Raw genomic sequence first — 14,955 nt, forward strand, 5'->3', positions numbered from 1 at the left:
GACATTATGATAATTTTTTAAATTAATTAAGGGTAATTTGGTCCTTTTCATAGAGGTTTAAAGATTAAATTTTCTTTTTGATGGAGGGTTTGGATGTGAGAGGTTTGGAGAGGCACCCCTCCAAACTCCTCCTCCTCCTCCTTCTTGCTCCCCCAACCAAACATATTTCACCCCATTCTAATTCCTCACCCCTCCAAAAACTTCCAACCAACCAAAGAGTAAAAGAGTTAAAATATGAAATCCTCGAATCAACTACAAATGTAACAATTAAGTTTTAAAACACAAAGAAGTCCATTATTTCTTTGTGAGGGGTTCATGACAAATCAAAGCAAACAACATGAAAAAAATTTATATAGTCAATCTCAGATAATTACATTACTTTTAGGGTTGTTTGGTTTGACCGTAATCTTTTCCTTCTAAGAATTTCACCCATAATGATTGTTGATCAATATGCCATTGCCCTTGAATATTTTAAAATACAAAAAGTAGGTTGACTTATTTTAAATTTTAATTATAAAATCTCAATTAATAAATATTTCAAATGGATAATATTTACAACAAATTTAGAAATTTTATCCGTTATTAAATTGATAATTATTTTTATATAAAAATGATTAAATTTTAATTATAAATATCTCAAATAATAAATATTTTAAATGGATAATATTTATAATGAATTTAAAAATTTATATATAATATTTTTTATATCTTAATTTTGATAATTATTTTTTTATACAAAATAATTAAAGTGTATTTTTTAAATAAATTATTAAAATGGTACAAAAGTAATTTAATCACATTTCTCCTTCTTAACTTTTCTCATTCCCATTTTGCATTCCCACCAACCAAATAATATTTATAATGAATTTAAAAATTTTTATATATAATGTTTTTTATATCTTAATTTTGATAATTATTTTTTATATAAAATAATTAAAATGTATTTTTTAAAATAAATTATTGAAATGGTACAAAAGTAATTTAATCATATTTCTCCCTTTTAATTTTTTCTCATTTCCATTTTGAATTCCCACCAATCAAATATTACTTTTATTCCTATTTCTAATTCTAGATCTCTATTTTCATGCCTATCCCCATTCTCCGCTTATATAGGCTAACAAACTAGCAACTGTGCTAACGATATACCACACGGCCCAAGCCAAAGACCCACATTATGAATTGGTAGTACCCAAAATTTAGCATTATGAAAACCATTGAAATGAATAAGACCTTTACTATTTCACTAATTCTCTCAAACCTAGGAATTCACAAAAGGGAGAAAGGACAAGGTAAAAAACTTATATATGTAAAAAGAAAAAGAGTGTGTGTGCGTTAGAGAGAGAGAGAGAGAGAGAAACAGAAGAACAATGCCATCAATTGAAAAAGAAAATATTAATCCAAATGAAAAAATAATCCTGCTACCCAAAGTCTTTCAAAATAACTAAGTAACCAAGACAACTTTATAATCGGGGTTGGTAACAAGAAAAAGGTGAGGCCATTCTCTATCCCACATACATCAAGGTTGGCTACTCACATAGATTACACCATGATCCATTCTCAGCAGGGTCAAGTGTATGGTGTAAAGAATTCTAAATACCATCAAGTGATAAGTCCTGGTAAACCATCTTAATCCATTACTCTGCAACCCAAAAGTTCTTTCCATTGCAGCCCATGATCTTCAAATGGTTACAGTGAATAATGCATCTTATAAGCTAAAAATCAGGTTCCTGTTACTATGCCAAAGAGCATTCATAAGCACAAAGGTATTTATCAATTTTTTTCAACATATGTCACCATGCCCTTCTCCCACCAATACGCCGGGCTAGCTGTATATCCTTCTGCACTGCATAATGCACAATGGTTTTTGTTTAATTAGCAAAGACAAACTAACAGAAACACCATGATGGTATCCAGATTGTAATAAGACATGCATAACCAAGAAATACTAGATTATAGGATTTTATGATTAATTTAAAAGATTTGTAAATCTAGATTAGAGAAATATGTATTTGGTTAGATGTATTTGAGTTATATGCCAAATGCAGTATATCACTTTAATTATTATAATATTAGTTTAATGACTAATTCAATCTTTATTTTTAATTGTAATTTCATTTGTACTTATTGAATATAATATTATAATTGTTATTTTAATTATATATATGTGTTATTGTAAATATATAAAAATAAAATATGGTTGCATGATAGTCACATGAGGCTTGGATGAGAACCTCAATTCCTATAATATGGACTTAACAACAATTTTCAGAGAAAGTCAAAATCCCTCAAAGTCAAAAGTTAAAGAATTTTTTAGTTACAGTGGATTTGACAAATCCATCCAACTAAATGGTTTTTGGTCTCTCAAATCAAAAGTCAAAAAATTTTTAAGTTACAATGGATTTGACAATCCACCAAACCAAATGGTTTTCTGAGATCATATAACTCAAATTACATGGAGTTCCAAATCTAGGCAAACAACCGCCTCATAAGAATTAAAATTACATGTTCTCATGAAATTAAATGCTACAGGTAATTTGGTAATCTCAAATATTGGTTTGCAGAAGTTTGCCAAATCTGGTGGATTTATTCTTTAATTCTATTCTGAGTCTGATAGAGTCAAGAAGTCATAGCTTAGTTCTGGTTAAGGTAAGTTTCATTTATTTATCGATACTATTTGTATTTAAACTTCACACAGATAAGCGGTCCCTAATCTCTACATAAAAGAAATGGATCTTTTATAATAGATCGGTCAATAGTTAGTGATTGAATTCAGTTTTCTTAGCTTTATGCTATATTTTGGAGGTGTGATTGCTCTTTCCTTCCACGTGATTGCTTGATCCTCTAGATATGATTACCTAGATTACTGCACAGCACACGTGCACAAAGAACAGTGCTGAATCTGGACCAGAGCTTATAAAGCAGTGAGCTATATGTATACTCTCTCAAAAATTTGACTCTAAAGGGTAATTCACTGTTTCTTTATTGTAGCCAATTTACTCTAAATTTTACGTCCATATTCCTTTCTTTATTCCTTGCATACACATATCATTCACTACATATGCAACACTCGGCAACATTGAAACTCTAAAATCAATTAGAATGATAAAGTAACTTGCACACCAGACAACACAAACCTGATACACAACCAGGGCTCTTCCTATCATAAAACCTGCTAAACTACCTGTATCTGGGGTCTAAATTTTACTTATAGAAGGTAAATGCACCAGTCATCTACTCATGTATTGAACATCAAGAGTTCTCCCTACATCAATTAAAGCAGGTGAATGCATTCACCTGATAGCTGACCAATTTTCCATAGCCATGTTAAGTTAAATATTTTTTTTTAACCTTCTGCAAAAAGTTTGATGTTGGTAGACTAAAATATTTAATCAAGATTATAGAGAAAGCAAAGTTTACTTAATAAAATGGCACTCAAGCACTCCAAAGTTGGTCTTTAGTCCTAGTACATGCTAGTAAACACCGAATGAGATGTGGTGGTGGTAATTAGTTGCCATTCATAGCATCATGCTTGCAATTTTGCATCATTAACTATCTTACTTCAAGAAGATGAACTAGTAAATCATATGTTAGAAAAATCAGACATGGTCATAAAAGAACCCAAAACAAAAAAAAATGATCTAATTTAAAAATTAACTTACTTAGTGTAACACGTTTTGCATGAATCGAGCATAGATATGCATCTGCAAACAACTCCTCCAGGTAATATTCAGCTGCCTGCAGGAAAATGAAGAATGTTTAGAACACATCAACAATTAAGTGAACACTTGAACCTCGCAACAACAGTAATACTTTTGTAAACAATAAAAATACTTTTGAAAATGTTAAAGGACTAAACAGGATGCATAATCTCCAGATAGAAGTCTGAATTGTCAAATCCTCTGTAACTTGTGACTAAAAAAACCTAAACCAGAAATTCAGGAAACCTTACCCTTAAACAACAATTTTGTTATTCATCAAAATGCCATGCCAAAACATAATCGCATGGTCATAGAATCTATTGGTGGTTAACACAATCACTTGCGAGAACTTTCTCCTGTTTAAGCAAAAACTTATATTGGATTAAAATGATAGACTTGAAGTACAAGTCAACAAAGACCATGGCATGAGATAGCATGATGACTTAGCTAAAAGGTTGGAGCAAAATATGTATAACAACTTCCTTACCACTAAAAATTTCAAGTTTAAGGCATATTTTTAAAGCAAGCATTCTATGTCCTTGTAATCTTTATATCATAAATAAAGTAAATAAACTGTGCAGTATAATATTAATTAAGTGATTACGTGCAAAATGAAAAGCAAATTATGAGTAAAGTATTACTTAGATATTAAAGCATATCAATCTACATCATTCCCCTTGCATTGCTGTTTTTTTACTATCTTTTTGGAAAGATATTACCCAAGTAACTAAATGCAAGATTGAAACCAGTAACCTCTCTATTAGGGTATCATTTCTATTGGATCATTTAAGTGAGTTAATTTGAAAATCCAATATATTTATAGTTATCCAAACTATCTCAAATATCTAGAAACAAAATGTCTTTTGTTCTCAAGGTCCCTTACCCTGTTCTATGGATAGTGTCCAGTATAACGTTGTTTACAAAATTAAACAAAAACCACATCATCAATTTGATGGCAAGATATTGAGGATGTATGTACACGGACCTTGCCAACATTGGTCAGGAAGATAGGGCTAATTCTATGCTAATACCATATCAAAAAGGAAAAGAACAACTAAAACACAAATGAAAATCCACTCCATACTTTCTCTAATTGAACAATTATGACCAATCCATTGAAAAAAAAAACATAAGCTTTGGTTTGGAGTTCTGCTCTAGGGAGATTCATTAGAACTATGCAGTATTCTTACATTTGGTACCAGCAAAAAATGGACTGATAGCATTCACACTCAAATCCCATCAATAAGAACATACATCGATAAATGGAGAAAAAACAGTGTCTCATCAGTGACTGCAGGCGCCATCATTTTTGTAGACCAATAACCCAAACTTAAAACTCACAATATTCAAATACAAAAATAAAGGACCAGGTCTTTCATCCACTCTAATGTGAAAATACTTGAAAATTCATGGTCTAGTTGGTATCTTTCTTGTAGGTCCAGAGCTTAACCAATATTTACAGAGAAGCAACATCACTTAGAATAATACATGTCATTTTCTTCATCACACAGATCAAATTAAGCTCAACCAAAAATTAGCATGAAAGAGAAATGCTACCACAATTAGATACAAAGCAATTTAACTAGAAAATCAGGAAAAATATATACCTCCTGGATGGCCATCAAAGCTTCCGGTGTCCATCTACTAACTTCTCTGGAATAGGTACTTGTAATCTCCCTCACCTAATTCGCTGACAAAACATAATAAGAAACCAAGCCACCCTAATCTTTAAAAGCAACAAAAAATTACTTAACCTAGTTTATCATAACCAAAATCATAAATCAAGACAGCATTTTTTTCTTTTTTTCTTTTTTTCTTTCTTCCACGATTGAAGAATGAACAAGCTCTAAACTCAGAAAAGAAGGATCAAATCAACAAAGAAGCAAGAACTCACAACTCGGAAGAATGGTGCATGAGGGATAAGGAGATTCCAGGATTTCTGCAGCTTCCTAATCTCGCGCAAAGCTACTGTTCCCGGCCTGAACCTCCGCTTCTTACCGCTTGCCTGAGCAGCACTCCCTCCCACTGAAAAAAATTTTAAAAAAACCCAAAAATTACCAAAAAAAATAAAAAATAAAAAACACAGATATAAATCAGTAAAAAACAAAACAAAGAAAAACTCCACACACAAAGAAGAAAACTACCTTGAGGATCATTCTCCTTGGCTCTCTGCTATAAAACCACTAAAAAATTATCAAAAATTGCACAAAAACACTCTAAATCTGAAAAACAAAAACGAAAAAAGTGGGAAGAAATCTCACGCGAGTAGATCGAGAAGGCGGCGTGGATACATCCGCTTGACCTGTTTCAAAAATAAGATTAGCGATTTAGGGTTTCACATCAAACCAGAACGAAATCCATGGAAAGAGATATCAAAAGCTTGACCTTGTTGAAGCGGAGATTGCCCCCAGTTGAGCTTTTTCTTTGATCGACGGCTTGGGTGGCTGGAGATGTGCTTCGTCCTCGCCATTGCCCGGCAGGACGGAGAGAAAATGGAACTCCTCTGTGGAACACCGCCATTAATTCTTTTTTTAATTATTTCTATTTATTTTTTTATTTTTTTATTTTTGATTTTTTGTTTTCCCTTACTTATTTTTAGGTATTCAAATCATTGCGCCTTTATGGATCGGACGGTTGCGCATACCTTTTAAGTATGTAATGGCTTTTGGAGAACCGTTTGATTTGGTCTGTGGGAAATTTGAATTTTCCCGCCGAAACTTTGAAATCGGAATGTGATGAATTTCTGTGTCCTTATTTTGCTTGTATTTTTTTCAATAAAAACCTTTGCAAAACGTTTATAAAATAATATTTTTGAAGAAAAAATATTTTATAGAAGCTATTTATTTAATAATAATTTAATAATTAAGTAATTAATTAATTAATATTAATTAATTATTTAGATGGAGATTTTATATTTTATACAATTACATATGAACAATAAATCCTGAAAATTAGCATATTAGATGTTATTGATTTTATCATTATGACTCCAAACATTTGGTAAAAAACAAACATTATCGGAAATTATTTTCTATATAGCAAAACTCAATTACAAAAAAAATGACTTTGGAATAAAGACGTTCATTTTGGTGAAAGTGGGGATAAATCAAGAAGTGAAGGATATGTTTATTTGGAGGAAGTGCTGGGGAAGTGGAGGAAATGGGCTGACTACTCCATATGTTCATTTGTCCTGAAGTGGGGGAAATAACACTTTCTCCACTTCCATTTAAAGTGGATTTTGAACTAAACCTACTTTGGTAGTTTTTTTTATTGAAGTGGGCACTACAAGAAAATTACTGTTTAGAAACAGCATTTTCGTTTCTATTTCGTTGCTAATTCAGTTTAGCAACGGATTAAAAACAGAATTTATCTGTTTCGAAACCCCTTGTTTTTAATTTAAAAAGAAACGGGGAAATGTTCCGTTTCTAACTTTAGAATCGGATTAGAAACGGAAACCAATATGTTTCTAACTTTTGAAAAATTAAAACGGAATGATGTATGTTGCTAATCCGTTTCTAAATTTCGTTGTAATTCAAAAATTAGAAACGGATTCCAAACGGAATATTTTCTATTTTATTTTTGTCCCTCCTCATTAGCAAAAGTTTTTATTTTTCCTAATCCGTTTCTAAAAAAAAATTTAAATTAAAAAACAATATTGAAACAAATAAATCCGTTTCTAATCTGTTTCCAACATTCACGTAAAAAATAAAAATAAAAATTATATTCCTGATTTTTTTTAAAACCTGGTACATGAATTTTATTTTTAAACCTAAAATACCAATAAATAAGATAAATTCCTCAATTCATATAAAAAGAAATGTTTAAGTATATATGTTTAACACAAAATAATAAGTATACGACAAATACAACTATAAGGGTCCGTTTGATACGCAAAAAAAATGAGGGACAGGACAGCACAAACTCTCTTGTCTCTTGTTTGATTTGCAAATATGTTTAGGGTACAGCACAACAATGCGTTTGAGTACAACATAAGTTGGAAAAAAAATTGTCCCACCAAAACCACGGTACAAGTTTTAAGTTATGGGACAGCACAACAAAAGTCAATTTTACCCCACTTTAAATCCAAAAATTACAATAATTAACTAAAAACGCATCCCATCCAAAAATTTACAGTTGTCATTCAACGCTTTACCCGATCTAATCCACGGCCTTGAACCTCCTTCCCCGGCCTTCCCCTCCGCCGCGGTACTTTCCTTTTCAAATCTCTCTCCTCTTCTCTTGCCTTTCCCCTTCTTACTCTCTATTCTCTTTGAAAATTCTAGGGTTTTCGGGCATCTTTCAAGATCTACCTGTCTTCTTCTATGCCAATTTTTTAAATTTATTTATTAAATAAAAAATGATTATTATGTTAAGATTCTTCTTATCTCTAATTATAATAAACTTATTTAATCTTGTCAATTATAGTTAAAAATATCAAGATAATTAGTTTTTTTAATAAGATAAGAAATGTTAACAAAATTTATAATATATTTTTCATAAATAAGTATTAGTTAATATATTTAAAATTTTAAAAATATATTTGTGCCAAGTAATTTTAAATTTTTTTTTGTTAATTTTCTTATTCCACAATACTATAGGAATATATAAAGGGTATTATAGTAATTTTATATTAAATTGTGTTATATTAATTTGTGTTGTCCTTTGAATATCAAACATGGCACAAGACAAATACTTGTGATGTACTACAAGCACTTGTGATGTGATGTACTCTTGTGTTGTACCTTTGTACAAATCAAACGGACCCTAAGTCAATGTCATGATCATCAGTCAATGGTTGTGAGTCCTGTGTGGTAAACTGCGACTGCTGAAGAATCTTTTTCTCAAAACTCATCATCATGTCCTTTCATTTGACACATCATCTCCTCACGATATTGGTCCTTCTCCTATTTCATTTCAAGCAAACTTTATTGAAGCCTCTCCTCACAATCTTGGACTTGACTAAGAGTCTGTTGAAGCCTCTCCTCACGATCTTGGACTTGAGTAAGAGTTTGATGCAAATCTCTAACCTCAGCCTGTAGTGTCTCAAATGATGAACCTGTGGAAAAACTTGAACATAACTATGGATAAAAGATACACGCTTGGGACCCTATTCCATAAACCCGACTTTTCTTTTCTCCCCTAACAGCCTCATAGTATGGAACTGTTTCATCCATAATAGGAAGCTCGTCATGTCCTTCTTGTGTTTGAGATGCTTGCTCCACAAGCTCCAAATAGCGATCCTACATTAGTTAACTCAACTCATTAAATATTATTCTCAAAACAACTTAATATAAACTCATAAAACATTGTAGACAAAGTCTATAATTGAAAACCCCACAAAAATTGTGTAGCTTACCTTAATAGATTGAGCACGTGCATCAAAAACAGCTTAATATAAACTCATAAAACATTGTAGACAAAGTCTATAATTGAAAACCCCACAAAAATTGTTTAGCTTACCTTAATAGATTGAGCACGTGCAACAACAAGCATGGAGGTACCCTTCTTTGTATGAGTCACTTCAAAAGGCTCAAAAGGACGAGGATCACATCCAAGCCTCGATCGCTAGAATAACTCAACAAATTGAATTTGTTACAATTAGCACTAAACTAATTCTTTATAATTTTAAAACATATTTACATAAATATTAAACAAATTACCAATTTATCCGCATGGGAAGCATAAGAAATGGAGCCTCCTGTGTGCCGGGATATACCAGATCCAGGTCCTTCAATCTCAGTGAGTCGGTTTGCAGTAACTTTCTCACACCTAGTTTTAAATTCCGGGGAATTCCATGCCTCAGTCCATGTTTTCCATGCAGACTCAGACGCATGCATTGATTTTTTTTCCCTTTCTTAAACTACACATCAATGCTTTATACCATTCTGCAGCTTTACGTTGCCATGCCATCTTAATGGCAGATGACATTGACTCATCCCATACAAAGAATTTCTATAGTTTAACATAAAAAAACATACATATTATATATAATTGTCGATTTAAAAATACTAACCAATGTTTTATATTAAACTATTAATGTTTTTCTAATTATAATTATACTAAAATACTAACAATAAGATCTATATTATGGAAAATGACACTATATAATTAATAATTCAATAAAATTTAGTTCCACAAGCAACATCAATTACGTGCTTTGCCAACATCCAAACAATCATGATAAGGATTTTCAAATTCACTAACAATTAACAATTTAAGTACTAACTAAGCAATAATATTTGAATGATGTCTATGACATAATACCTATTAACAAATAATCTCTAGGTTATTGAAATTAAACCTAGAGAATTAATATTCAATCAAAAAATTAACGTTACAATTTATTTATCCTCACAAACAACATCAATTATTTATTTTTACCAGCATGCTAAGGATTTACAAATTCAAAAAACATTACAAATAGAAGCAAACAAATTTTCTTTAAATATTATATAAATTTACATGAAATTCATTCGAATAGAAGTCCTTTGTCTCCTTAGATCCATTCTTCCAGCTGTATCCATTCTGATCCATTCTTTCCTTAAAGATGAATGTAATTTTTAAAGCACAGACATTTGAGGGATTAACCTACAAATATACAAAGACAATGAATAAATTAAATAGCTCATCATCAACAATTGTACATAAAAATACAGCAAACGAGATGGCATCAAGAACACCATTATGTTTTCTCATATAATTGCTCAAACGCTGATGATAATGGGCTCAATGATGAACCTAAGGTCATCGTTGTTGAGCTATTTGATAATTAATTTAAATTAATATATAATATATATTTAGCATATTATATATAAAATATATATAATTGTGGCCAATTAAAAAACTGTTGGAATTTAAAAACAGTAATTTATTTGTTTTGTTATAAAAAATGTTTAGATGTAATAAATATTTGTCTTGTAATATTTGTAATTTTATTAATGTTTAGTTAATAAATTATTAAATGTTAATTTTTAAATCTATTTCTAATGCCTTTCTATTTAAAACGGATTAGGAAAGGATATTTTTTAAAATTTAATAATGTTTAAATAAAATATCAATTTTTAAATCCATTTCTAATCCCTTTCTATGAGAAACAGAATGGATATTTTTAAAAATTTAATAATGTTTAAATAAAATATTAATTTTCAAATCCGTTTTTAGTCCCTTTCTATTAGAAAGGGACTAGAAAGGGATATTTTTTAAAATTTAATAATGTTTAAATAAAATATTAATTTTTAAAGGGAATTTTTAAATCCGTTTCTAGTCCCTTTGTATTGGAAACGGATTAGGAACGGATATTTTTTAAATTTTAATAATGTTTAAATAAAATATTAATTTTGAAAACCGTTTCTGGTCCCTTTCTATTAGAAATGGATTAGAAATGGATATTTTTAAAATTTTAATAATGTTTAAATTAAATATTAATTTTTAAATCAGTTTCTAGTCCCTTCCTATTAGAAACGGATTAGGAACGGATATTTTCTAATATTTAATAATGTTAAAATAAAATATTAATTTTTAAATCCGTTTCTAGTCCCTTTCTTTTAGGAACGGATATTTTTTAAATTTTAATAATGTTTAAATAAAATATTAATTTTTAAATTCGTTTCTTGTCCCTTTCTATTAGGAACCGACTAGAAACGGATATTTTCTAATATTTAATAATTTTAAATAAAATATTAATTTTTAAGTCCGTTTCTAGTCCCTTACTATTAGAAACGGATTAGGAATGGATATTTTTTAAAATTTAATAATGTTTAAAAAAATATTAATTTTTAAACTGTTTCTAATCCTTTCTAATAAAAGGGATTAGAAATGAATATTTTTAAAAATTTTGATAAATCATATTTTTAAATGCCTGATTGGAAGCCGTTGTTATTAAATTTATATTTAAAATGATTGTTATTCCGTTGCTAAGCTGTTACAATTACAAACATAATAAAGTCCGTTTTCAATGTTCTGTTTTAAATAGTAACTTTTTTGTAGTTGGGGGAAGTGAGTTAATGTATGGAAACTTACTTTCTCTCACTTCCAAAGTCTTTTTTAATCTCATAGACTTTCACATAACACCTAAATTCTCTATTTATATTCTCACTTTCTGACAAATGAACACCAGAAGTGTTGGAAGTGATATCACTACCTCCTATTTCAGGCAAGTGACACTTCCTCAACTTCCCCACTTTAGATCACTTCCCGCCAAATAAAAAGGTCCGAAGAGATGGAACTGATATGACTCCATCATTTCTTGTATTCATTTTGCAAGAAATGCCACTAGAACATTTCTTGCAAAATGAATACAAGAAATGATGGAAGTCATATCAGTTCCATCACTTTGGGCTTATTCATTTGGGGGGAAGTGATCTGAAGTGGGGAAGTCGGGGAAGTGTCACTTCCCTAAAGTGGAAGGAAGTGACATCACTTCCAACACTTCTGGTGTTCATTTGTCAGAAAGTGAGAATATAAATGAAGAATTTAGATGTTATGTGAAGTTATATGAGTTCAAAAAAGATTTTAGATGTGAGGGAAAATAAATTTTTATAAATTGACCCATTTCCCCCACTTTAGTAAAAAAAACTGCTGAAATGGGTTTAGTTCATAATCCACTTTAAATGAAAGTAGGGGAAGTGTCACTTTTCAGACACTTCCCCCACTTCAGGACAAATGAACACATGAAGTGGGGGAAGTCAACCCACTTTCCTAGCACTTCCCCCAAATGAGCAGGCCCTCAATGAAAGTGGTGTCATTTCTAGAAGAACTTCTTTAACATATTTCTTTCAACAAAATGGAGGAACTATCAAAAACATAAATAGATTTTAATAAGATTATCATTAAAAAAATTTAAGACTATATTTTTACAAATTCAAATATGTAATAGGGAAAATTTCAAAAATAAACCTTGTGGTTGTCGGGTTTTGCAAAAGAGGGACAAAAAAAATTTTGATTTACTACCTTGTGGTTTCTCTATGTGGCAAAAGGGAAAAATTGTGACGACCGTTAGTTCTTGCTTATGTGACAAGGGCAAAATCGACATTTGACATAAAAAAACACATCTTCCTATGAGTCGGTTTTAATGTACTGTGCTGATTAATCTGGTAATTAATGAGCTAAGGTCTTGAAACAAGGCTATTTACCTTGATTTCCATCCTTCGTTCAGACAGAAACGTTCTCCTTCAGACTAGGGTTTTTCAAGCACCTTAATTGCTAGGTTTTTTTGGATCATTTGGGGGTTGCAACTCCACAGTGCCTTCTCCTTTGCCCTTGTTTGTTTACCCTTCATTTCTCTTCCACATTTGTTTGTTTCTTGTGTTGAAACCTAGCCTCAGATTATATTAAAAGTAAAGTTCCAACAACAAGAGGGAAACATAGCATGAAGAGGGAAACTAAGGTGTAGAGTTATTTAATTTTCTCTATGGGTAATGTTGTGTTGTTATTAATCAAAGCATGTAGGTGGAACAAGATGGCAGGTGATTACAACAAATTTTGAAGATTATTATGCAAAGCATGTAATAGTGTAAATTGAAAACGTTGTTGTCCAGTAAATTTGTTTGATCATGGCTTGTGATTAAATATTTTCAATTTTGAAAGTCTCTTAATCACTTGTGTAAGCAATTTTTAAAAACCACCAGCAAGACCAACTCAAAGATTATTTACAATAACAGCTCCACATTAGGAGCATAACAACCATCAACAAAACCATCTCAAAGATCATTTTATTTAATTTGGATACTGCTCCACATTAGGATATTGCTCTAAATTAGGACACTTGCTCTAAATTATATCAAACTATATTATATAAAAACTAACAAAACCATCAACAAGACCAATTCAAAGACCATCAACAAATTATAGCTCCACATTAGGATATTGTTCTAAATTATACCAGCAAAATCATGAAGTTCTCATCAGAGTCATAACTCTGAAAACACATTACAAAAAACATATGTATAGGTCTAGCAACCATTTAATTTTGTTTTGATACTCATCACCAAAATAAACTCTCTGATTTTTATCACACAATGCCATCAGACGTACAATACAAATTATTCAAGCTACAAATGCCTTTTCTGCAAATACATTGATTCATCTCTTTGTTGAACTGAGAAATCTGCATATTGTGTGGCCCTTTTAAAGTTGTTGGAGCTTGCTGGTGGGATAGGTGGCCCTTGTGCCCTGCGAGGAACCATCTTTTGCACACTTGACACAGTCTGAGCATTGTATGTTGAGGGTTTGCTTGCACCTTCATTACTTGCATGTTGTAATTAAATCACAAGGAAATAAATCCTATGAATTGTAGAACTAAAACACAACACACTAAATTACATGGAAAACAAAAAAAAAGGAAAAAGAAATAAGAACAAAATTAGTCTCATGGATCAATAAAAAATAAAGCATAAAACATACACTAGGTTTTTGTTTTTGTACTTCCCCTATGATTGTGTTTCTTTGGGGTCTTCCCCTCTTTTTTTGGAGGGCTCTGCAATCAAGCAAACCATGTGTCATAATCATAAAAAACAACATAGTCAAAAATTAAATTGATTCAATATGAAACTATGTTAAAAGTTACATTGCTTGGGATATATGCCCCACTATCCTTTGCCTTTTGAATACGAGATCTTCTTTGCCATGGTGTATCTCCTATAATAGCAGCCCTACATCATATAATGTTGTGCCCAACTTGGTGACAATTCCCATAAGTGACATTGTCACCAGCCCTTGAAACCCTATATGGATTGTTTGGTTCATCAAGATTCTTCTTCCTCTTCCTCTTAGGTCTACCTGGGGGCGTTTTCACAGTCCATGGATGAATGTCAGGTAGGCTTGTCCTTTCCCAAGCATCCTGGCTAGGAACTGGTTGGATGGAACGCTTATACACCTCTAAATAAGTTGCCCTGTTAAAGAACTGGTGAACATATAATTCTGGCTCTTCTTAATTGTTGTGAATGGTAGTTATGGGTTGTTTAAATGGGATTCCTGTTTACAAGTGCAGGTTCTTTCAACCAACTTCACAACTGATGTGGTGTCATAAAAGTCCACTTCATATATTCCTTCGCCAGCAGGTGTGCAGAAGCAATTTTTGCTCTGAACCTTAAGTTTTTCAAGCAAATCCTGATAATTAGGACAAATGCTACCCTTATATTTCTGCATACCATTAAGCTTTACATAAAATCTCTACATCAATCTCTTCCTAATCCATTCAAACATATTCACAATTGGCAAACTCCTTGCCTTTCTAATATATGAATTAAAAGACTCACAG

At 31.1% G+C, this 14,955-nt stretch overlaps 1 protein-coding gene across 2 annotated transcripts; it reads right to left on the reverse strand.

The window, feature by feature from the left end:
- Nucleotides 1–1,377: 1,377 nt before the first annotated feature.
- On the reverse strand, nucleotides 1,378–6,210 carry LOC120269201 (histone H3-like centromeric protein cnp1). 2 transcript variants are annotated; one of them, XM_039276541.1, is made up of 7 exons: nucleotides 6,084–6,210; nucleotides 5,960–6,000; nucleotides 5,843–5,867; nucleotides 5,593–5,723; nucleotides 5,306–5,380; nucleotides 3,660–3,735; nucleotides 1,378–1,843 (listed from the first exon to the last, which is right to left on the reverse strand). In XM_039276541.1, the coding sequence occupies exons 1-7, from the start codon at nucleotides 6,166–6,168 to the stop codon at nucleotides 1,791–1,793; spliced, it is 486 nt and encodes a 161-aa protein (XP_039132475.1). In that variant the 5' UTR covers nucleotides 6,169–6,210; the 3' UTR covers nucleotides 1,378–1,790. The 2 variants fall into 2 exon arrangements, with proteins under 2 accessions (XP_039132475.1, XP_039132474.1); XM_039276540.1 differs by having other exon boundaries at nucleotides 5,843–5,870.
- Between the last annotated feature and the right edge of the window lie 8,745 nt (nucleotides 6,211–14,955).

Source organism: Dioscorea cayenensis, chromosome 9 (assembly GCF_009730915.1).
Source record: "Dioscorea cayenensis subsp. rotundata cultivar TDr96_F1 chromosome 9, TDr96_F1_v2_PseudoChromosome.rev07_lg8_w22 25.fasta, whole genome shotgun sequence".
NCBI classification, from domain to species: Eukaryota; Viridiplantae; Streptophyta; class Magnoliopsida; order Dioscoreales; family Dioscoreaceae; genus Dioscorea; species Dioscorea cayenensis.

Bases quoted from the DNA above. Each gene is read 5' to 3' on its own strand.
- LOC120269201 (XM_039276540.1), bottom strand. From the start codon at position 6,168: ATGGCGAGGACGAAGCACATCTCCAGCCACCCAAGCCGTCGATCAAAG. The intron at 5,724-5,842 runs GTAGTTTTCTTC...AATTTTTTTCAG, and splicing joins CAAGGAGAATGATCCTCAAG to TGGGAGGGAGTGCTGCTCAG. The intron at 3,736-5,305 runs GTATATATTTTT...ATTTTCCTGCAG, and splicing joins CTTTGATGGCCATCCAGGAG to GCAGCTGAATATTACCTGGA.